At 29.1% G+C, this 25,362-nt stretch overlaps 3 protein-coding genes across 3 annotated transcripts; 1 reads left to right on the forward strand and 2 right to left on the reverse strand.

Annotated features, from left to right (window-relative positions):
- Positions 1 to 2,416: 2,416 nt before the first annotated feature.
- Bm7833 (Acyltransferase family protein) lies at positions 2,417 to 7,915 on the forward strand (the record flags this gene model as incomplete). Its single annotated transcript, XM_043081457.1, has 15 exons — positions 2,417 to 2,557; positions 2,719 to 2,845; positions 3,008 to 3,115; positions 3,653 to 3,791; positions 3,986 to 4,131; positions 4,492 to 4,582; positions 5,022 to 5,128; positions 5,323 to 5,496; positions 5,569 to 5,767; positions 5,978 to 6,140; positions 6,280 to 6,500; positions 6,749 to 6,860; positions 6,987 to 7,176; positions 7,421 to 7,566; positions 7,703 to 7,915. 15 exons carry the CDS (start codon positions 2,417 to 2,419, stop codon positions 7,913 to 7,915), a joined length of 2,277 nt encoding a protein of 758 aa, XP_042937391.1.
- Positions 7,916 to 13,202: 5,287 nt separating this feature from the next.
- On the reverse strand, positions 13,203 to 17,512 carry Bm17735 (Uncharacterized protein; the record flags this gene model as incomplete). The annotated part of the gene is made up of 2 exons (XM_043081458.1): positions 13,203 to 16,868; positions 17,450 to 17,512. Coding segments are annotated over 2 exons (3,729 nt in total), but the record flags the coding sequence as incomplete, so codon positions are not given.
- Positions 17,513 to 21,055: 3,543 nt separating this feature from the next.
- Positions 21,056 to 22,917, reverse strand: Bm5943 (Uncharacterized protein; the record flags this gene model as incomplete). The annotated part of the gene is made up of 4 exons (XM_043081459.1): positions 21,056 to 21,104; positions 21,847 to 22,007; positions 22,196 to 22,363; positions 22,846 to 22,917. 4 exons carry the CDS (start codon positions 22,915 to 22,917, stop codon positions 21,056 to 21,058), a joined length of 450 nt encoding a protein of 149 aa, XP_042937393.1.
- Between the last annotated feature and the right edge of the window lie 2,445 nt (positions 22,918 to 25,362).

Below are 25,362 nucleotides of genomic sequence, written 5' to 3' on the forward strand. Positions count from 1 at the left end.
AATTAGCACAAATTATTGCTAGCAGCTAAATTGATTTATCGATGTAATACTTAATGACGTGAGAGATTGATTATCACATTTGCAGCAGAGTGATAATAGCACGAATTTATATGCTTATTACATGAGCAGAGATAATGGAAGGAAATTTTATAACAATTCATCACGATAATATAAACTAATACTTTCGCTGAGATCAGTAAGTTATTAAAGCTAAAAAAAATATCGATTAGAATATAGTGAGCTATTTAGGAAGAATAAAATTCAATCTACACAACTTCAACCATTTTAATTCTAAAATTACTCATGGCTTGGCTTCATGAAGATCCATACTGAATTACTGTTAAAACGTTCTTCTATGGAATACAACCTTTTGCATATGTTCTCAAATCCAATAGTAACGCATTGGATGATATTACCACCACGTCTTTCGATTGTCAACCACTGATGGCAGTTACTGTGTCCTAGACAAAAAAGATTGTTTCAGGAATTCCTTGTACCTCTTTTTTTTTTTTTTTTTTTTTTTTTTGGGATATTTTATATACTGCGATGGCTAATAAATCACGGAGCAAAATTTTAAGAAGCTATAATCTTCCATCCTAAAATATGACCCGTCTAGCATCTTAAGTTTAAGTAAGATAACCTTTATACTTGTGGTCCTTCTTTGTTCAACGACAGTAATATTGGTCATTGATCAGTGTAGTGGATTTAGAATGATTTAAAGACAACGTTAATGGGACAGTTTAAAGTGACGATAGATTGTCCATGATTCTTCTGATCCTTCCGTACAGAAGAGTAGATAGTATGATGGCTCTGTAGATATTAAAGATATTAAGTTTTTTCTTTAGATACTTGTTATTCCATAGAGTATTTCTAATGATTTATGTATATTTCTTAGCCTATATCCAATCTCATTTTCGATCCAAGAAATGATGCTGAACTGATTTAAGTTTAATTAAATTTATGTGATATAAGGAGGATAATAATCGATCTAACGTGATGTGTCCGTCAAACTAAAATTTAATTTAAAAAGCTCTGTAATTTCTGAGATCACCGGTACGATATAAAATATACTTGTTTACGCGTTGATTACTGGGAAAGATTCAGAGCGCAAATTTTCATAAATGAGCTGACTGCGCTCACTGATCGTCATGCAACAGTGTAATCATTTTGATGAACTTACATCGCTGCAAGATCTACCGTAACCGTTTTCTGCTTACGGTATTAAATGCTTTGATTATACCAATGATGTCAAATCCTTTTTTTTGAAATAAATTGATAAGACTGTGGCGGTCCTTTTCTCGAATTAAACTTTTCTTATCACTGACTGATATAAGTCAAATGTAATTTGTAATGAATGACAATGCTAACGTATTACTTAGTGATTATAATTTAAGAGATGGAGAAAAGCTTGCATGCTCTTGTGAAAGTGTTAGCTATGTTGGCATGAAATAGGTGAAAGGTCACACAAAGTACGTCTATGATGAGATGAGTTTAATTAGTTTTAGAGAAGTTACCCTAAGAGAAAGACCAGATGAAGTTCGTCAGTCTTGCAAAGGCATCACTTTTGCGGGAAGGATATTCCAAACAAACATATGACACAAAGATTTAGAACCATCGTCCAAGTTTGCTAAGTTTAACAGATGAATTCCAGGATGAGAACATTTCTTCAAATACTGCTACCTTTCAAAGTTGTAATTTAAAACAGCGGTTAGTGGTTAAAGAGAAGAGATGCACTTAACGAATAATTGACAATATGTGTGACACTCAGAGAAATTAAGCACAAACAAAATGCATTACTGTGAAGAGAAGAAAATAGAAATAAGTTAGTAAAACTTATAAAACGAATCTAAATTGATGTAATTTTCAATTTATGAACTTGTGAAAGTTATTTTCGAATTTTTTCCATCTCTAAGGATACTTTTACATGATAAAACTTACTTTCTAAAGTCTCAGAGATTTTGGCAATCACTGAAAACTAATGAACTGAATATTTTCAGTTATCGAAACTAAAAATCTTTAATGATTGCAAAACTGATGTCCCAAAAGAACTGTGACAGTTCAATTCTATAATTGAAGCAATCGATTTGTCCTTTAATCTTTTGCCAAGCAGTGATGTTTTGGTCACATACATTAAAAAAATTTGTGATAAGCACAAGCATTGCTGATAAGATTCGTTTTCTTCTTATATTGGTAACTTTTTTTTGTCTTTCTCAGTATTTTATGTCTTTCTGTCATTTATTATTGTTCTTTTCATAACTTTTATTCTGAACATAATTCAAAAAATTTGCGTATTTCTATTTAAGAATGAATTTGTCATTGTGCATTCGTTGACATTTTTTTTTTTGAAATATTTGAATAAACTGATTTTTGACAAGTGGGAAAGATCTGTTAACCATTGGTCATTTCAGATCAAAAAATGAGGTCGTTCGAGTTGTCCATAATCAATTTCTTATTATTGCCTTTAGTTGCTTCAGAAATCGATAGATACAGGATGAAATATTTTGGTTCAATTTCAAATAATACTCTTAGGTTACAGGAAAAATACCTGAAAACAAGTGTTAGTCTTATTTCAATTTAAGCTCAGGTGTAAATTTGAAATGTATTTAATTAAATGAAAGATAACTTATCTTATCAGTAAAAACTATCATTTACTTTAACTATTAATATCACTGCAATCAATAATAAATTGTGCATTAGCAAAATTTCTTTCATTCTTAGAATACACAATTATTTCTATCGTTGCATGGGATATTGCCTAATTTTGCAATGGAAAATTTAATTAGACTAATGGATAGCAAAATGGATCAGTTGATGAATTATATCGATGAACTTGATATCACTGAAGGTTTTTGATTAAACTTTGCACACAAATTAATTTTTTTTTTAAAGTCCAAAAGACTGAAAAATTCAAATTTGAAAAAAAATGAAACATTTTGGTATCACTTTGGAAATGATTCGTTACTTTTTATTGAAAGAATGAATAGTTTAAAAAGTGAAATATTTTCAGATTGCAAAGTGGACGTGAAACTATCACTACAAACTGTTGCAAATTTCATAAATGACAGCAAAATATCAGAATGGCAAAAATCCTATTTACAGAATGCATTACTTCCGAGTTGATTTTAGCATTTCAATAATATAATTAATTATTATAAAGGATAGAATATGTGTTAGTAAAGTCATAAAAGTAAAGAAAAGAGAAAAGTAACTTTTGGAGAGTAATAAGTTGGACTAAGTTGGACATATCTGATAGTGCTGACACCAAAATTGCAGGAGCTGATAATATGATAATCATGAAAGTCAGAAAAAGTTGAGTAGATATAATAAGCTGATTGATCTTTTCTGTAGTACAGCCTATTTGAGCTTTCTCCTGCTAATATTTTACTTTGATTTTTTACCTTAACTTAGATTGTCACTATGTTTAATCTATTTATTTACCTTTTAGTGTTGTCTAATTGCATTACTCTACCTTATTATCGAGTGTCTTATCTCTAATAGAATATCTTATCAACGAATAATTCATTGTTATGACAAATATCTGTAATATGACATGACATTAAACGATGAAATTTCAAAATTTGCAAAGTGCTCAAAGTTACGTAAGTTTCAAAAGTCAAAGTGGTAGACGTCAAGTGTGCTTCACTACTTGCAGTGATTGATGCTAGTGCAAAATTACCGCCTTCGGGAATTCTTCGTGGTCATGTTAATATATTTGGGCAGTATGAAGAGTGTATGTTAGCCAGACAGCAATTGCCGAATTCCACACGTACCATTACTGGCAGTTACGTAAGGTAAGTCACGTAAGTTACCTTTTATAGTATCACTTAGGGATTTACTTCTCCGTGTGAAGTTATAAACTTCCTTATGAAATGAAATTTTTATGTGCTTTTGCACTTTCAGCTTGTAATTCCTTCTTTCCTCTATCATTTAACTTTCAGTAATTGTAAATAAAATCGACTTAATATTGAGTGAAAAGCATTTTTAGGATCTTTGTTGATAAAAAGTTAAGAAATTACAATGCAAAAGGCGCTTGCGAATTAAATCAATACAATATCGGTGATCCATCATTTGACGTATGCCTGCCTTCCTCATGTGACAACTACGACACGCTAATGACGCTAAGTCGTTCACGTATGTTTTGACTTGTTTTTTCTTTTTTCTTTGTAAATATTCAAAACTCCTTCCATTATGATGTTAAAGTCATTCCAATAATTAAAATGCTAAAATACAATTCACATTACTTATTTTATGAAATGCCTAATAAAATTTGGTTTCGTAACAAGAAAATAAGAGATTTATGTACTTTAATAAAAATAAAATAGGTTATAAAAAAAACTTTTCAAGAAGCTATCACAAATGTCAAAGCTTCAAGTTCTAAAATTTTGAGCTATTTAACAATGATAGCTCAATAACTTTTTGAAAAACATACTGCAAGATGGAAAGAAAGTAAGATGAAATTTTCAGGGTTTTTTTTTTCAAAATTTATTTCAGTGATTAAATTCAACGGTTCTACTCCTGTGTGTACTGTAAAACAGGCATCTGTTCGATTGAGACCTATCGACTACAAAACATGGATCGTATTGTATGTTTCTTAAAAAAATCTGCAATTATTTTAAAAGCCATCACTTCTAACTGTCAGAAATAACGTGAAACAAACGTAGCAAGATGTATTCTCGAAGCGTAAGCAAATTATGCAAGTGCCAAAAGCCACGAATCAAACCATATGATTTTAATCATCGATAGATCTAATTAATGAGTGGTTTATAAGTGTCATTGATCAAAAACCATATGATTTAAATCAAAATTTAAATTTAAAGATTTAAATCATCGATAAATCTAACTAAATGATTGGTTTAAATGTGATATTATGATCACTTTTATAAATTGCATATCATTGTCGAAAAATTCTGTTATTTTGAATGTCAGATTGCCTAATTTTAGTTATTTATGACTGTAAAATATGAACAAACATTTCAAAACTTTTTTTGTTTCTTATAATTTAAATGCTGATTTATTTTAAGAGCAATAATAGCATTTATTGGAGTAATAGCTATATTGGCAACTGCATGGGATTTGTTTACAAACTATTTTAATTCTGATTACTATAAGTTGGCTTCAATCGAAACAAGTAATTCTGTTCATGTGACGATTGGATGAGTGTTTTCTTCATATATTAATGCAACTTAATCATATATTTTTTGAATTATATCGTCATCAAGGGTTGTTATCAATGAAATAAAAACATATTCTGAATATTAGTAGAACTTAGCTAACAGGTGTTTATGAAATTAAATTCAAATGTAGCTCAAAGTTTATTTACAGCATGCTGGTTCCACTGCTTAATGGCATTTTCGGTGATCCGAAATACCAAGGATATATTCAACATCGAATCTACCAATAAACCAGGCCAAATAGGACCAATTCATTTTATGCGTTTCATTAGTATGGCATGGGTGATCTTTGGACATGCGACAAGTGGTTATATGATGCTAAGTTGTGAGTATAGCTTAACTCTGATCTACTTATAATAGTTATTTCTTACTGAACTTATTAAATATCGATTTTCAGCAAACATCTTAGACTGTAAGGAAACATTTAAAAATTTGTGGACGCAGTTTATGACTAACGCATTCTTTTCCGTTGATACATTCTTCTTCATGTCTGGTTTATTAGTATCGTATACTTGGTTCAAAGAATACCGAAAAGACAAGAAGAAAGCAATGTCATCTACCACTTGGCTTATATTTTACATCCATCGAATAGTTCGGTATTCATTACTATATTTGTACAACAATGTCGTTTTTACTATTAATTAATTTGATTGACTACGAGTGAAATGTAATGAATAAATCACAATAAGCTAAAATTAAAAATTCAGTCCTAACTGTTATATTTTCGAATACTTTTTTTTAAACTAATCAACTAGCTTTAAGTTCATTTTAATGGAGAAGACAATTAGCAAATTAATAATTTTTAGACTTTCGCCACCTTATTATATTGTGATAGCATTTTATTCGTTTGTATTTAAATCATTTTTGGTTAATATGCCAGTTATTTTAATGACACTTAATGATTATTGCGAGGAAAGTTGGTGGACCAATTTCTTATATCTCAACAATTTTATTTATTACAATCGTCAAGTAAGTTCATTTGCTTCATGTGGTTCTGAGTATGGTAAGATTAACCTAAAATACCGATCAGGATTAAACGGATATTTGATAAGTGAAGAGAAGTATTTATTGATCGGATGAATAAATAATTGTGTATAAAACTATTTAGTGCTATTTGGTGACATGGTATCTGGCGACTGATTTTCAAATTCACATTTTTGCACCAGCATTACTGATACCGTTAGCTCTGAAACCTATGCTTGGTTTCATTATAGCTGGTCTACTCTTACTACTTTCAACTGTTGCAAATTTGGTGACAGTGTACATGGAGTACTTTCCACCAACAGATTTCTATATAGGTGTCATGGATCCTAGAATGGGTCCATACAGGTTTACTTTCAATTTGAAAATAATGGAATAAAAAATATCCAAAAGTTTCCTAATTTTTACTTAGAATCTTTGATTCGAAGTAATGATGTACTAATTGTAATTCAAATATTCAGTGATTGCTTTTTTTTTTTGTCGGAAATATCATTGCAAACTAAAAATGACATTCAATTAAAAATAGAGAAATTAAATTTATGAGTAATTCTAATAAATTAATCGCTGCTTTACTCGCTGCATACTTATTATTTTAGACGTTACTCACTTCTGATATATCAAGCACCTTGGATCCGATGCCAAGTTTATATTATAGGTATTCTAGTTGGCTACTTATTCCAGACTATAAAAACTCTCCACATATCAAAGGTTTAGAAAAATTTATAAAATTTATCATGTTTAAGTAGCACACAATATGATCAATTTCAACCATACAATGATTATTATTTCTAATTTTAATTACTTTAGTCATTTTAGTTAATTTCAAATTTTCAGCTAACAAATATTATTTGTTGGATCATTTCATTAACACTCGGTCTACTAGTGATAATGTCATTAAAAGATTGGATGGGCTATGATATCATGATGGATTTATCTGTGAGAGCCTTCTATTCTGCATTTAGCAAGCTTTTGTGGAGTTTATCTTTAGCTTATATTACAATCGCATGTTTTTACGGTTACGGAGGTAAGCATATCATATGATAAGTTTTTTTTTTTTTATTTATTACTCGTCAGGTTGTTCCTTAAAATGATTTCAGCTAACAAATATTATTTCTTGGATCAATTTAAAAAAAAAAAAAAAAAGAGAGCAAACCACTTTGTGTTTTATTCGTTTCATCAGAATTAAATTTATCGATTATAAAATTAATTGTCTTATCTCTTCCACTTACAATTATATGAAATTATAATTAATCAGGGTTCAATTACAGGACCCATAAATGATTTCATGTCATTATCAGTATGGAAACCATTGGGTAGACTTACTTACTGCACTTATCTAACTCATTTAATTGTATTGATATATATGCTATGTATAGGTGTTAATGCATTTAGCTTCTCGAGTATTACTCATACGGTATGTGATTACTTTATAACTTTTGAAAAGTTATCAACTTTGAAGAAGTTTATCGATTGATTTGCTACATGAGAGATTCTTTTTTATTTTCTGTATTATTTGTCACTGACATTTTGCAATGGGAATTTTTTTTCAGTTCATTGTCTTTGCACTACCATGTTGTATCATTTCATGGTTCTTTGCATATTGGCTAAGTATTTTGTTTGAACTACCGATAAGTAAGTTGGAGATGATACTACTGGGCAGAATTCATGATAAAACAGTGCAAAGACAAACGATACGAGAAATACAAGCTGTGGAGCAAAATCATCCAATTATCAGTTGCTGGAAAAAATCGGAAGAATTATGAAAAATGAATATTCTAAGATTCCTTTTGCTTTCTTCAATTCAGTACTAAAATAAAAAATATCCAATATTTATAGACTGATTATTATTGCATAACTCCGAATGATAAAACCGTATCAGAAACGAAAAACATCAAAATGATAAAATAGTGTTTAAATCAATAAACTTCTAACTATCATTTAGGAAATTGATATTTCATTTCTAAACAGTTGAGAGTTAATTTTGCAATGCATTGCTTATTTTGTTACTGTTAAATCATACAAATATTCAAAACTCTTTGAAATTCTTTCTCGTACTATTTGTTAGAAATCTCTGATACACACTCTTGTGCCATTTTTCGAGTCTGCTCCTTCTGACTTGTTTTTTCCATGAATAGCTAATATTCTGAGCTTGTTTTGAGTTTATGACTGTCGCGCTGATATCGCGAGTAGCAAACAAGAAAAACAAGAAAGCAGTACTTTATTTTAAATCCCTTTTTTAAAACCAGACATCATCACTGTTTTAAGTTTTATTTCACATTGCGCTAACAAAGAACGCTGAACCGATAGTGAACATACCAAAGACGCCATTTCTTGTGATCTTATAGCGTACAGTTCGATCCATCACATTCATTTATCTAAAATCCTTTAGATTAAATTTTTCTAAAATCCTTTGGAGTTGCAATATCTGATGTAGTCTCTGTATTTCCCTTCCTGTTACTGATATCGTCATTAAAATTGCCATTTAAATTGAGCTCGAGCTCGTTATTTTTGTTAAGCATTTCATGAATAAAGTTAGATATCCAAGTTTGAGACATCAAGAAAACAGCCCTCTGTATTTTTTTTTTTTTGTTGTCAAAAAGAAATTGGTGACAATAGTTCTTCTATGCTAACTCTTGTTGATTTTTTGATCATTTTTGTATCGATGATAAAAACATCGTTCATTAGGTATGGGTTAACAATTTAACATTTCATCGTAGTATTGTTTTGTTTTTTTTTTTTTTTTTTTTTTTTTTTTTGTTAAAAACAAGTGCTATTCGGACTATTTCCATTCTTTATTTAAGTTTTCAGACATCGGTGATAATATATAGCGTTGATTTATGCTGTCTTTGAAATAAAATATATTTCCTTGGTTTTTAGATGTGACAAAAGTTGATGAACTGCATGAAGAAATAACCTATTCAATTGATTTTATAAAATGTCTTTGAAATAAATTATATTTCTTCGGTTTTCTTCAATCTTTTGCTATATGGCTTATTTGACAGACAACTTAGGGATGTTTTGACTTTTCTCAGGCATTTAATCTGCTACTTCAAGATGGAGTAAATTTGACTTCGTCATCCCAATGATCTTTGCTGCAAAACAAATGAGCCTTCTCTTGACTGAAAGCTCGTCTGAACTTCCTTTCTTAATTTCTTTCGGAAGTCTGTTGTCATTTGATCCTTGCGGTTTTATTGTAACTAGAAGCCGAGGTTTCTGTTTTATTTTATCTGCTAGGATCTTTGATTTATGTTTGACTTGAATTCTGATTTTCTTCCTTTCCTGTGATTAGTTTTTCGAGGAGCTGTCGAAATTTGATCGGAATTTGATTCCTCCTTTTGTTTATATACTTCATCAACATCCGAACAGGCAATCTCCTTTCAATAATAACTTTGATGCTCTTCTGCTTTAGATTCTCGTCTATCCCTTTTAACTACCCAAGTATTCTCTCGATTGCTTCGACAGTTAGTTTCTTAGCTTTTTTTGTTGGTAGAATGCAGTTTTTTTTTTCTTCCTAGTGGCAAGTGATTTTCCAAATTTCTCTTTCACAACTTTTTTTATAAGTTTTAGTTTTCTGGAGCATTATCATATTTCTTGCATCTTCTCTTAGTCAAAAACATTAGATACTTCAGGAAATGCACTGCAATACAAAAAATTGCTCCAAAATTCTCTCTCTCTCTCTCTCTTTCTCTCTATAAATCCTATGTATCACTAGTGATAATTGAGATAAATTTAATGCTATGTGGGTAGCTAATTAGGATAGTTCTTGTTGACGGGTCAGCTTTTACTTCGTATTCCAGGATTGACCGTTGAGAGTTAACCTGATATTATTCCTATACACAGAATTATTTTAGCTTCTATACCGTCATTCATTTATCAAATTAAAAGTACCTTTGTCACTATCGATTATCTATGCGAATTTCTCCTTCTCTCCAAGAAGTCGTTATCATCCTGATATATATTCTCCCAATCGATTCCCATATATAATTCGAAGCAGCTAATACTCTCCTCTTGTTATATACAGTCGGCATCTTCTGACAACTTTTGATCTGGTTGCTCTAGAAAATTTGTGATAAATAGTTTCATTTCCTTAATTTCATCCAGAAATTTCTTCAATTTCTTCTTTGCCAATTGCGCGCTTCTGACTATAGTGGCAGACAACTCTGCTCGTGACAGCAATATTTTTTCGAGAATTTGTTTGGCTAATGATGAACTCCTTTTAATGCAAACGAGTAGAGTGGAATAAAAACTTATTGCTTGACGTTATAAGAATTAATAAGTAGTATCAAATTCACAGATAGTTTGTAGCAGAGAAATTGGTTGAAATTTGGCGTAGATCAAAGATTGCTTCGGTGGAGCGGAACTACTGGAACGAATGAAATCGAATGCTGATGTCGTGAATTTCTAATATCGTAAAACTCTAAAATATTATGAAGATATTATGATGCGATGATTCTTTTGCAAACGAATTATATGGAAATGTTTGAATTCACATTTTCATTCGTAATCGCTCAAATATTTACATTTTAAATCCTTAAATCCTATGCTTCCAATCTGATTTTTGTCACATTAGATTGTTTCCGATTTGATGTTCGTCACCTTAAATTATCCATCTCTTTTTTTCCTTTTTTATATCAAATTAACATTATTTGCTGTATGATAATTCCTGAAATTTAACAAATGATTCAGCATGACCACTCTCATTTTAACTATATATACTTATGCAAACATTAAGTTAATACTAGTAGTAACCTATTTATCAAAAAATTTTCTACTATTCGTGTTTTAACTTTTTTAGCCAACTCATTTATTTTCTATTATAAGAAACTTAATTTTTTCATTCTGCTCTATCTGTTTCTATTTGTTAATAAAGACTTTGCAATATTTCTGCATTACTGCATGCTATCAATGTATACAACAAATTATCCATCTCAAAATCAAGCAATAAAGAAACCTCTTCTAAACTAATTGACTCTTACAAAAAACAAAAAAAAAAAAAAATCAACAGTGCCAAATCTCCGAAATAAATTCTCTGCAAAATATTTTATTTTTTTTTTTTTTTTGTCTTTCAAAATTAACTAACGTCAGACAGTAGGAATTACTTCTCATATAGTGATCGTTAATTTCCAACGGAATGAAATTTTAAATGAGTGGAAGAGATTATCAAATACAATATTTTATAGCACTGCGTTTCGACGGTACGCATTTAATTGCAATTTGGAAGTTTTTTGTTAATTGTAATAATACAATTTTAACTGAAATAATTGTCGATCTTAAGAATATTCAAATATAACAATCTTTAGTCTATAGATTTCTGTCTTGATAGATTTGAGCAAATTTTTTCCACATATAAAATCTCTTCTACTTTTCTGAAAGTATGTACTAATTTTTTATGCAGGATATTTTGAGTTATGCAGAATTATTTAAGAGAAATGCTAGTATTTATTTATTTATTTAAAGAAATTTTGCATTTAAAAAAAAAAAAAAATTTCAGCTATTATTAATTGTTTGTTGCCTTGAAGAAGCAAACAAATTTTGCATTTCTACTACTGAAAATGATCTTTTAAAGGGTTTTATATAAAAAGTTTTATGTTTTGTGGGCAAAACTATAGCTGTAGCATATTTTCATTTTTTCTAATATTACAATAAAGTGATTCTTAATTGGTCAAACATTCCCATCAGTTATATGAGCCTGGAGATAATGTGATAACCATTGTTGAAAAGTTTGATTCAGACTAATGATATTGAGAAAATTGCGAAAATAAAACCTTAACTTGACAGTTGTACGTGTAAAAATTTTGGTTACTGTTAATTTTTGCAATATAATTTATTGCTCAATTTCAGTTTAATAAGCATAAATTTAAAATTAAAGCAACATATATGAAAAATATACTCTAATGCAATTTATTTGGCGTTCATAAAAATCTACATATCGAAAAAAATTCTGTGCAGATATTTTTCATAATTTTGCAATTATAATAAAAGTTCATTGTAAAACATAATTGCTGTTATAGAGAAGTTGATGATTATTTAGATCAAATACTTTGATCAGGAATTACTGAAGCGAGAAATCATTGAAGAAGTTTATGTGAAAATTTTGAAAAAGAAATAAATAATGTGGCGTGTTGATATGTAATCGAATTTAGAGAAAATGAATATATAAAAATCAGATATCCCATAAGAAAAAGAAATCACTTATTGTTGATGCTGTAATTGTTTGAGAAATGGTTATTGGATATAAAACAAAAGGGGCAATTGCTGTTGTAACTTTTGGAGAAGACTTTGTTTGCTTTTCAGAAGTTCTCCAACGACAGGCTGTTGTCGTTGGAGAAGTTGCTGAAGTGAAGGTTGCTTTTGCAGGAGTTGTTGAAGAAGTTGTTGTTGTTGTTGCATAAGTTGTTGGAATTGGACTTGTAGCTGGAGAAGTTGTTGAAGGAGATTAGGTATTTGCTGAGGTTGCTGGAGCATTTGTAGAAGCAGTTGCTGTTGTTGTTGTACAAGCTGCACAAGAAGTTGTTGTTGTTGGAGGAGCTGCTGAATAAGTGGTTGCTGTTGTTGGAATTGCTGAAGAAGAAGTTGTTGTAGCTGTAGAAGTTGTTGAAGAAGAGATTGTTGTTCTTGGAATAATCTCTGGAGAGAAGGCCGTTGCTGTTGCAATTGCTGAAGCAGTTGCACTTGATGTTGAAGCTGCTGAAGAAGTAATTGTTTTTGTTGTTGAAGTTGCTTTAATACAGTTTGGTGTTGTTGAAGCAGTTGAATAAGTTGTTGTTGCTGTTGAATTTGATGATCATGATGATTATGATGTTGAAGTTGCTGGAGATTTTGTTGCATTTGTTGTTGAAGAACAGATGGTTGTTGTTGGAGAACCAATAGCTGCTGTTGCGTCTGCTGAAGAGCAAGCAATTGCTGTTGCAAAAATTGTTGAAGAATAGGTTGTTGTTTTTGAAATAATTGTTGTTGATGAGGTAGTTGCTGCAGTAGATATTGGACAGTCTGTTGTCGCTGAAGAAGTTGCTGAAGAATGACACGTTGTTGGTGCTGAAGTTGATTCAGAAATGGTTGATGATGCTGAAGTTGTTGAAGGATACTATGCTGTTGTTGAAGAAGACTTTGTATTTGATGTTTACAGTTATGCTTATGTTGGTGTTGTATAAGTTGCTGAAGAAGTTGTTGTTGTTGTTGGAGAAGATGCTGAAGGTGCGGCTGCTTATGTTGTAGTTTCTGAAGAAGCTGTTGTAGTTGTAGAAGTTGCTGAAGCAAAGGATTTTGTTGTTGCAAAAGTTTATAGATATAAGGATATTCCTCTTGTAATTTCCGGATCAGAAGTTGCTGCTGTATAAGAAGTAGTTGAGGAGCAGTTTTTTTCTTGTGTTGCGGTTTTGGCTTCTTAGTTGTCAGAATTTTTGTTGCTGTAGAAGTTGTTAAAGCAGTGAATTTTGATATTGGAATTGATGTAGAAAAAGCTGTTGTTGTAGAAGAAATTGAAGTGGATGTTTTAAGTGTAGTTGTTGTTGTAGAAACTGTTGAAGATGTTGTTATTGTAGTTGGAGTTGATGTGGAAAAGGTTGCTATTCTAGAAGAAATTGTCGAAGGAGAAGTTGGTCTTGTTGTAGTTGGAGTTGATGTGGAAAGGGTTGTTGTAGAAACTGTTGAAGATGTTCTTGTTGTAGTTGGAGTTGATGTGGAAAGGGTTGTTGTAGAAACTGTTGAAGATGTTCTTGTTGTAGTTGGAGTTGATGTGGAAAGGGTTGTTGTAGAAACTGTTGAAGATGTTCTTGTTGTAGTTGGAGTTGATGTGGAAAGGGTTGTTGTAGAAACTGTTGAAGATGTTGTTATTGTAGTTGGAGTTGATGTGGAAAGGGTTGTTGTAGAAACTGTTGAAGATGTTCTTGTTGTAGTTGGAGTTGATGTGGAAAGGGTCGTTGTTGTTGTAGAAACTGTTGAAGATGTTCTTGTCGTAGTTGGAGTTGATGTGGAAAGGGTTGTTGTTGTTGTAGAAACTGTTGAAGATGTTCTTGTTGTAGTTGGAGTTGATGTGGAAAGGGTTGTTGTTGTAGAAACTGTTGAAGATGTTGTTATTGTAGTTGGAGTTGATGTGGAAAGGGTTGTTGTTGTTGTAGAAACTGTTGAAGATGTTCTTGTTGTAGTTGGAGTTGATGTGGAAAGGGTTGTTGTTGTAGAAACTGTTGAAGATGTTGTTATTGTAGTTGGAGTTGATGTGGAAAGGGTCGTTGTTGTTGTAGAAACTGTTGAAGATGTTCTTGTCGTAGTTGGAGTTGATGTGGAAAGGGTTGTTGTTGTAGAAACTGTTGAAGATGTTGTTATTGTAGTTGGAGTTGATGTGGAAAGGGTCGTTGTTGTTGTAGAAACTGTTGAAGATGTTCTTGTTGTAGTTGGTGTTGATGTGGAAAGGGTTGTTGTTGTAGAAACTGTTGAAGATGTTCTTGTCGTAGTTGGAGTTGATGTGGAAAGGGTTGTTGTAGAAACTGTTGAAGATGTTCTTGTTGTAGTTGGAGTTGATGTGGAAAGGGTTGTTGTAGAAACTGTTGAAGATGTTGTTATTGTAGTTGGAGTTGATGTGGAAAGGGTTGTTGTAGAAACTGTTGAAGATGTTCTTGTTGTAGTTGGAGTTGATGTGGAAAGGGTCGTTGTTGTTGTAGAAACTGTTGAAGATGTTCTTGTTGTAGTTGGAGTTGATGTGGAAAGGGTTGTTGTAGAAACTGTTGAAGATGTTGTTATTGTAGTTGGTGTTGATGTGGAAAGGGTCGTTGTTGTTGTAGAAACTGTTGAAGATGTTCTTGTTGTAGTTGGAGTTGATGTGGAAAGGGTTGTTGTTGTAGAAACTGTTGAAGATGTTGTTATTGTAGTTGGAGTTGATGTGGAAAGGGTCGTTGTTGTTGTAGAAACTGTTGAAGATGTTCTTGTTGTAGTTGGAGTTGATGTGGAAAGGGTTGTTGTAGAAACTGTTGAAGATGTTCTTGTTGTAGTTGGAGTTGATGTAGAAAGGGTTGTTGTTGTAGAAACTGTTGAAGATGTTGTTATTGTAGTTGGAGTTGATGTGGAAAGGGTCGTTGTTGTTGTAGAAACTGTTGAAGATGTTCTTGTTGTAGTTGGAGTTGATGTGGAAAGGGTTGTTGTAGAAACTGTTGAAGATGTTCTTGTCGTAGTTGGAGTTGATGTAGAAAGGGTTGTTGTTGTAGAAACTGTTGAAGATGTTGTTATTGTAGTTGGAGTTGATGTGGAAAGGGTCGTTGTTGTTGTAGAAACTGTTGAAGATGTTCTTGTTGTAGTTGGAGTTGATGTGGAAAGGGTTGTTGTAGAAACTGTTGAAGATGTTGTTATTGTAGTTGGTGTTGATGTGGAAAGGGTCGTTGTTGTTGTAGAAACTGTTGAAGATGTTCTTGTTGTAGTTGGAGTTGATGTGGAAAGGGTTGTTGTAGAAACTGTTGAAGATGTTCTTGTTGTAGTTGGAGTTGATGTGGAAAGGGTTGTTGTTGTAGAAACTGTTGAAGATGTTCTTGTTGTAGTTGGAGTTGATGTGGAAAGGGTCGTTGTTGTTGTAGAAACTGTTGAAGATGTTGTTATTGTAGTTGGTGTTGATGTGGAAAGGGTCGTTGTTGTTGTAGAAACTGTTGAAGATGTTCTTGTTGTAGTTGGAGTTGATGTGGAAAGGGTTGTTGTAGAAACTGTTGAAGATGTTCTTGTTGTAGTTGGAGTTGATGTGGAAAGGGTTGTTGTAGAAACTGTTGAAGATGTTCTTGTTGTAGTTGGAGTTGATGTGGAAAGGGTCGTTGTTGTTGTAGAAACTGTTGAAGATGTTCTTGTTGTAGTTGGAGTTGATGTGGAAAGGGTCGTTGTTGTTGTAGAAACTGTTGAAGATGTTCTTGTTGTAGTTGGTGTTGATGTGGAAAGGGTCGTTGTTGTTGTAGAAACTGTTGAAGATGTTCTTGTTGTAGTTGGAGTTGATGTGGAAAGGGTCGTTGTTGTTGTAGAAACTGTTGAAGATGTTCTTGTTGTAGTTGGTGTTGATGTGGAAAGGGTCGTTGTTGTTGTAGAAACTGTTGAAGATGTTCTTGTCGTAGTTGGAGTTGATGTGGAAAGGGTTGTTGTTGTTGTAGAAACTGTTGAAGATGTTCTTGTCGTAGTTGGAGTTGATGTGGAAAGGGTTGTTGTTGTTGTAGAAACTGTTGAAGATGTTCTTGTTGTAGTTGGTGTTGATGTGGAAAAGGTTGCTATTCTAGAAGAAATTGTCGAAGGAGAAGTTGGTCTTACTGCAATTATTGGAGTTGGTGTGAAAAACGCTATTGTTGTAGAAGAAATTGCTGAAGAGGAGGATGTCCTAATTGTAGTTGTTGTTGATGTAGAAAAGGTTGTTGTAGTAACTGTTGAAGATGTTCTTGTCGTAGTTGGAGTTGATGTGGAAAGGGTTGTTGTTGTTGTAGAAACTGTTGAAGATGTTGTTATTGTAGTTGGTGTTGATGTGGAAAGGGTCGTTGTTGTTGTAGAAACTGTTGAAGATGTTCTTGTTGTAGTTGGTGTTGATGTGGAAAGGGTCGTTGTTGTTGTTGTAGAAACTGTTGAAGATGTTGTTATTGTAGTTGGAGTTGATGTGGAAAATGCAGTCGATGTAAAAGAAGTTGAAGAAGTTGCTGTTGTTGTTATTATAGAGGTTAACGCGAAAAAGGCTGTTGTTGTTGTTGTACTTCCCGAAGTTGTTGCCTTAAAAAAACTAGAAAATAAAAATTACAAAATTTGTGATAGTGAAAATGCTAATTTACTCACAAAAAGACAGTTTGATCTCTTAATGGAACGACTGAAACTAGAGCTGTCACCGCAATGGCGAAGCTATGACGTAATGAACAAAGACTATTGTTTTAAGTGATTTTAATCCACTTGGTAACCTTAACATCCATAACATCCCTCCCAATTTTCTTCCTTACAAAGCCATTCATTGTAGTTCTTTGTTTGGTATGGCTCGGTTGCGAGGTGTCTAGCTTGCTTATATCTTTAAATGTTTTATAATTAAGTTACATTTGTGTGTTATGTATCAATTCATTATTGTATGTGGTATAATTTTTAATGTTAATCTTTGGTTTAATTAGCCAAATTTGAGGTTTGAATAATAAAATATTTCACGAAGACTCCAACAGTAACATACACAGAACGGAACCAATGCAGATCTGAGATTCTACCAGTATCGAGGACAAAGAAGTCAACGATCTGAACTATCAAGAAAGGAAACCTACTTTGTTCCACAAGGAAACAGGACAATTTTCAAAAAATTGAAACAAATTTGATACCTTCGTACAAGATGAAAAAGCAATGATAAGAAGGAAAATGATTTCTTTCTTCATTTTCACCATCTCGATTAATCAAATTTGAACTAAAAGTAATTGACTGCGAATCAAAACAGTAAATGCTTGCATTTTTAAAGTTTTCAGTTGAGTATAGAACTTTAAACACTATTTAACAATTATTCAAATCAACAATACAAGTGTACTCTATGAATTAGCCAAGCATCAAGCAGTTTATGATTCGAGAAATCTCGGTCAAATTCTTTTCTTATTTTCTATGGCAGTGAAAACCACCCTCCAGAATCGCATAATATTTCTAAAAAGGTTTCTTTTTAGCAAAAGAACCTTCTCCTTATGCAACCTTTGAGAAAGTATGAAGAAACATTAAGTTTTCTAATTTTTGCCCAGTTCTCGAATTGTTGATAGACCGAATAGTTTGAGTTGTGCTGCAAAATTTAAAGACATTTATATGCTATTTGTTTCATTCTGCTTTTGCAGAAATTTCCAGTTGAAATTAGTTGAATTGAATTGAAAGCATTGTGTTCCGAAATTGTATTTTTCATCCAAAACTTGGGGACAACATGCATTGCTTTCAGAATATTCACCGTATTATTGTTCTTTCTATTTAAATGGATGAATTTTGATACAATAAAATAAATTAAAAGAATGGTTTGTTTTGTTATTTTGTAAAATTAAAAAAGCATACTGATTAATAGAAACTTTGCTGATATTAAAGAAACAGCTTTTTGTCTTTATTCAACACTTTTGCTTCTTTCTTTTCTCTGAAGAAAGACATTACCAAAAAAAAAAAAAAAAAACTAATTATACAAGTTGCTTACCAGTCTGAGCATTTCAACAATAGTAATCGGTTATGTTCGATTATTGATGGTGGATGCTAATTTTGAAGGAAAGTGCAGTGTGCATATATAGCATTATTAGCATTACTAAAGTTTTTATTTTTTAATTATTAAATTAATTATTTGCAAAAATATTAATGACTTCCATGAAGTTGAAGAATATTTGATAAACAGTTGAAATTTGTCAGTAGTGGTTTGTAAATGCAATGAATGAAGTACTCTACATAAATTGAAATTTGAAATAAAAATTATTTGTCATCTTCAGAAGCTTTAACTGTCAGTTCTGTTATCAGTAGATGAAATAAACTTTTTTCTTGCTCAATGTACTACTATTCAAAATATTCCTTCCGGTTTATTTACTGCAACAATGCGACGTTTACGTAACTTATTAAATTATCTATTGAGCAAATCATCGTATATTTGTTTTCTGATAATGAAAATGAAAATAATGATATTGATTTGCTGATAGTAAAGGAGATGAATTAATAATTTATTTAAATATTTAGATTCCATAAGTTAATACTCGTATATATGTTTAACTTCTCGTAAGAATCCGAATAGAATGATTGCAAAATTTGCATATAATCAATTAATCAGTTGAATAGTTATTTTTGATATTTTATTTGAAGTTCCAACTTTTACCAAGCAATTCTTCCGGATGAATTCTAAACTTTTACTATAGTGTTTACTGAGTGAGCTATTGCAAATAATCATTGTGTTAAATCAAATCAGTTCAGTTTATCAGAAGAATAAATTATTTAATGCACGAATATATTTTTAAAATTATTCTAACATAGAAATTTATATTTTAAAATAAAATTTCCACTGCAATTTCTTTTTTTTTTGCACTTTTCAATATGAATTAAATTTTTAATTAATTAATTAATTGGTATATAACTTATAAAACGGTAACCTTATAAAGTTATATGCTAGAATAAATTAAAGCTTAATTTTATCAGTAATGCAATAAATGCAAAAATTAAAAAAAACCACATGCAATAATCGAATTTACAGATTATAATTGTACTTTATGAAATGCAAATTATTGCACCAAGAAATTCTTTCAAATATAAATTTTAGAAAAATCCAAAAACAAAAAATTTTTTATCATTTATAAGCATTTGAAATTAGATATATTTGTGAGTGAGAATGATCAAATCTTACACATTTTCATCATTTTATCCGTACATCATCAGCAAAGTATATAATTATTTTAACTTATCTTTTTATCATTACTCTTATCAAGTCTGAATTACTAATCTTTTATAGGTAAGACTATAGGTAAAGCCGTTGCACTTATACAACTAATCCAAGATAAAAGCATCATTTATTTCAATTTCAAAAAAATGATCTTTCAGTTTAGTGAAAGATCATTTTCTGTGGTTTCATGGTAAATTGAAAATTTATTTATTGGATATGGAAGTAAATACAAAGTGAAAAATTAGCTCTTTAAAATAATAAGTAAACAAAAGAGAAAATACAGAGTATTGCGAATAATTTCAAAGAGGAAAAAAAAAAGACATTTCGATAAATTTTGAGAGTTTCTAAGAATACAAAAAACTTGAAATAAGAAATTTATACAAATAGAATAAATTGTGTGATTATTAAATTGAATATTAAAATAATTTGTTAAAAAACTTATTATCTCTTGATAGTGAAGTAAATAAGTATAAATTAATATTTAGCAATTTAAATATATATTAAATATATAGCGGAAATTTGATATAGAAATAATTTAAATATGGTATTTATTAATTGAAATATTATGATACATCTATGTTCAAAAAAAAAAAAAAGACTTTTAATTTTAAGCAAAAAATCTTCGCAATTTTTTTCATTGCTTTTTAAATGGTTATCATTGGTCTTTTTAAAATTTAAATTATATTATTTTTTTTGGGGAGGAAATTTTCATTTTTAGTTTAGCTTAGTCTTTTATTTGCTTCCTGTTCTATAATAACTTTATTTTTAATATATATTTGAGTTTAAAATTTTAACTTTTTTAGTAATAAATAATTAACTACAAGTAGTTATTAAGTAATTACCATATAAGAATGTAATTGAATCTTACTTGGTAGCATTTCCAATTGATTGCTAAGGTAAATAGTTGAAATTTTGAAAATTTTTCTGTTAAACTTTATGCTATTTTAAAATCTCTATCAAAAAAAGAAAAATTTATTTTAACAATTATTTTGGAATTGCTGTCAAAGTGATTAAATGTTCATTTGATTTATTTTTCTTTCTTTTGCAGCATCTTTTCTTTTTGCTAAGATCATTTTGAATTTTTGATACCATTTAAATTAAGCATAGTGGAATTTAGTAAAATTAAAATAGCAAAAGAAATTTTATAGTCTTTTAAGAAATGAAAATTGTTCAATTCTTTATGGGAGATTATAAAATTTCTTTACAAACTTAAAACTTTAACATACAATAACTAACTGTTTGCTTTTTTATTTAAATTATATTTTAAAATTACACATTTTACAATTTAACTTTGCAACATTTTTCTTTGACACATTTTTGTGTTTTTTTTTTAAAAGAATTTGAATATCAGGTGAACAATTTCATTTTTATTTATATGATTCTAGAAAATGCTAGTAATAAATTGGATAGCAAATGAGATAGAAGGTAGAACAAAAAAAAAAAAAAAAAAAAGAATTATATTTTTTGCATTATTATTTTTAAATATATTCAAAACAAATGAATTTTCTTTTTTTGAAAAAAAAAAACGAAGAGAAGTATGTTTCAATTTATAAAATCAATTGAATAGACTATTCTTCATGCAGTTCATCAACGTTTTGTCACATCTAAAAAGCACAAATTAGTTCAAAAATTCATTGAAAGGATAAAATTGACCAAACTTCAGTTTAATTAAAAAATTTTTTAAATGATTCATTTTTTTTTTAATTCGGTTTTTTGCTCAGTTTTAATTTCAATTATTTCTTAATTATTTTATTAACTTTATTCATCTTTTGAAGCTATTTTTAAAAATTGCCATTTAATTTCAATTTATTCAGTTTTTCAATTGATTTTCGAGCGTTAATTTCTTTCAATTGCATGCATTCTATGTATTATCTAATACTTTAATACTTGGTGGCTAAAGATAATTAATTAGTAAAATTATTTTCATCCATAATTATCGATACTTACTTAATAAAATTACTTTTACTCATTACTAGTACTACGTTGAAGAAAAAAACGAAGAAAAATTTTTTTGAAATAAATTTCAAAACTGCTTTTTTATTAATTTCTAGTAAAAGTTCAATGTAAAATGTGTTGGAAAAAAAGTTGTGAAAATTTTTGAATATTTTGTAAGATAAAATTTATCAAATTCAGAGAGATGTTTAAAGATAAGATTTTAAGGCTTAACTTTACTCAATTACAATTGAGTAAATGAAAATAACAATCGTCCATTTATTGAAATTTAAGGAAAAAGTAAAAATAAAAAATTTTGATTAAATATGATAGAATTTTTGCCAATTTATGGTTGCATTCTTAACAGACAACCATTATTATTAAAATTAATGTAAAATAAATTTTCTGACTTACGCTTTGCAAACACATTTTGCTCCACGTAATACTGTCACAGTACGAATCATCGGATCAGCCTCATCGTCACATTCTGTCAACGTTATACTTTCAAATTTGCCACCTTCCGGAACGCATACTTCACTTTTTTGATTTCGATGAGGAAATTCATGAGTTCCGTACTGAAATTTTGATTGAGAATTATTTCTGGTAATACACTTACAAAGGATAATTTTAAACAATGTTTACAGTGATAAGTTAAGGAAATTAAAAGTTATCAGCATTTAAAGTTTTTTTTTTTTTTTTTAAGTACTATAATGTATTATCTTATAATAAAAAAAAAAAAGACACAGAGAAATAAACTACAAACTTCATAGGTTGGACAAAATCCTCGACAAACTGGAATTGTTAAGTTAATCCGGCAAGTTTTTCCGTTTTTATCTGTTCGAATTAATGGATTCATCCCTGGCGCATGTATCATCTTCAGAAAACATACATTTTGCTTCTTTTTTTCTGCTCCTTGTACTCTTTTATAATGCTGAATTGGAGAAAAAATAAATAAAAAATATATGAAATGAAATGATCCTCGGGGAGAATTAATTCATTACTTAATTCAGAATTAATTTATTACTTAATTCATTACTTAATTCAGAATTAATTCATCACTTAATTCATTACTTAATTCAGAATTAATTTATTACTTCATTCATTACTTAATTCAGAATTAATTCTATACTTAATTCACTACTTAACTCAGAATTAATTTGTTACTTTATTCATTATTTTTCGTTCGAATAATAAATAGATTCTAACATCGTATAATTTAGTTTCCTTTACTTACATTCAAACTTTATACAATTTAACAGCTATTTAGATTCCAAACTTAGATAAATCATTGTTAATTTAAATTTTAAATTTGCATAATTCCATATCTATTTCACATTCATTAATATAACTTTTTCAATCACAAATTTAATTCATTTTTTTTTCAATGAAAAGGAAAGAAAACGAAAAACGTACAATTGAAGATGAGAAAGCAGTTGGTGTTAAAATAATTACTAGCAAGCAAATGATACTTCGAGATGAGATCATTATTCAATGGTGTAATTAGTTAGTTAGAAGAAAAGCAAAGTAAATTAAAACATCAGTTTAAATAATGATTTGAAAATTTCTTGAACATTCATTAATCATCAATTTCAAATGTTTTTAATTCATTGATTTAAAAAAAAAAAATTAACTTTCCCACTTTATCATTTCCTTTTTTTTTTGTTGTGTTGTTGTTATTGTCATTAAATTTAAAAAAACTTTTTATACCAGAAAACATTGAAATCTATTTAATCATACTTATTTTATCAATTATTGCAAAAATAAATTAGTTTTAAATTGTCAGCAATAAAAGCATAGTAATAATAATAACAGTAATAATAATAATAATAATAATAATAATAATAATAATAATAATAATAATAATAATAACTTGATAAAAAACTTGATGAATTATTTTATGAATAATTTTGAATTATCATAATTTCATCAATTTTTTTTACTTTCAAATATTATAATTTAACTTATGTATTATTAAATTTAATGTAAAAATTTTAACGAACTGATATTAAAATTTATTTATGAACCGATTTTGTCAATATTTTTGGTAATAAATATTTCAAATTATTCAATAAAAAAATGTTTTACAATCATACTAATAATAAAAAGTTGTTGAAGGAATTTCAGAAAATTTTTGTTTCAATTTTGAAAAAGAAATATGTTAAATATTTAAAAAGAAAATCAAACATATATTTTTCCCAATAATTTTTTTTTTTTTTTTCATTAATTAATTGGTCTTTTTTAATGAATAATACATATTCCAATTAATACTTTCACAAACAACAATTTAATTTCAAATGTAATTTTTTTTTTTTTTGAAATGCTTAAATAAACATAAATTATTTCTTTTTCAAGTTTTATTTAATTATCAAAAAAATAATTTTAACTTGATTAGATAAAAAAAAAAAATTATATGAATAATATAAATAAATGATTCGTACTTCATTATTATCATTTTATTAATCATTCTTGTTTATATAATTTTTACATTTTTATGGTATTTTATAAGAAAAATATGATAAACCTTTAAAAAAAAAAAAAGAAAAAAATGATTTGAAATGTTATAATAAAAAATTAGTTTTTCAGCTTTTCATCCGAAAAAAAAAAAACAAAAAAAATGAAACAAATTTTAAAATTTTATTCCTTTGATGAGAAATGATTAATTCTATAATAACTGAAAGCACATTTCACAATTATAACTAAAGGTAAATAAAAATAAATTAAGCATAACTGCTATGAAATCCAAATCGATGAATGTAAACAATATCATCATGATCTCAGAAATTGAAAAATTCTAGAAATAAAGATTCAAAAGAGAAAAATTCTGGAAAAATGAAATATTCGAGAACGATCTAATAGAGCAAATTATGATAACGATTAACAGTTAACGTATTTCAAAGGAACAATCATTAAACAAAATAGAAAAGATATCAAGTATCTTGGCCCAGGAAAAGTTCAAAGATTTGTCTAAATGATAAATATGATAAACCTTCAAAAAAAAAAAATGATATGAAATGTTATAATCAAAAATGACCTTTTCAGTTTTTCATCTGAAAAAAAAGGAAAAAATGAAACAAATTTGACCTTTGAAAAAAAAAATGAAACAATGACCTTTGATCGAAAGATTAAAAACCATTAATTAGATGTCTTCATAGTGATAAATTAATTATTTCTCAATCGTTACAATAAAATTTATTCAAGAACAAATGGAATTTAATATAATTGAAGAAGTAACCTCAGTAATGAATCCGGCTGACTTTGTACATAAGTCATTTCCGGTCTGATTGCATTCCCAGATTTAGAAATAAGTTTGATATTTTATTTCGTATCAAACTTAGCAAATATTTGAATTGAACTTAAAACGATAAAGAATACAATAATAACATTTTACAATTGAAAAAGCATTTCTACAATTGGAATTATTTCTATCAGAAAAAATTTCTTCCATTCAACAAAATCATTCCTGAACAGGTGTGTATGCCAGTTGAAGAAAATTTTTGAAGTTAATTGGAATTCCAGAAAGGGATATCCATCAAATCAGCCCTAAAATCTTGAAATAATAGAGACCAAACAAAAAAGAACAATTTTACATTTCCTAAAATTTCAATACGATCCATTATTACCTCAGAATTTTTGGAAAAAAAAAAGACATTTAATTAGCTTATAAATGAAGAAAATAAAGAAAAATAAGAATGAATAGTAGATGCAAACGAGTTACTTTGAAAGAAATTCAACTTTATGTCTTCATGGATGCATTCAAACGTGGCATATTCTGATGCCATATATTCTCAGTCAAGAATCTCGAGAAATCAAAACGTTCTTGATGATTTGCTAGATCTCGAATTAAAGCTATTTTCTTGGAAATCTATTGGTTTGATATTTTATTTTGTAGTGGTCATAAAAAGCTAATTGCATTTGGCTAGCATTATCGCT

This window comes from Brugia malayi (genome assembly GCF_000002995.4).
Source record: "Brugia malayi strain FR3 genome assembly, contig: Bm_v4_Chr4_scaffold_001, whole genome shotgun sequence".
Classification (NCBI taxonomy): domain Eukaryota; kingdom Metazoa; phylum Nematoda; class Chromadorea; order Rhabditida; family Onchocercidae; genus Brugia; species Brugia malayi.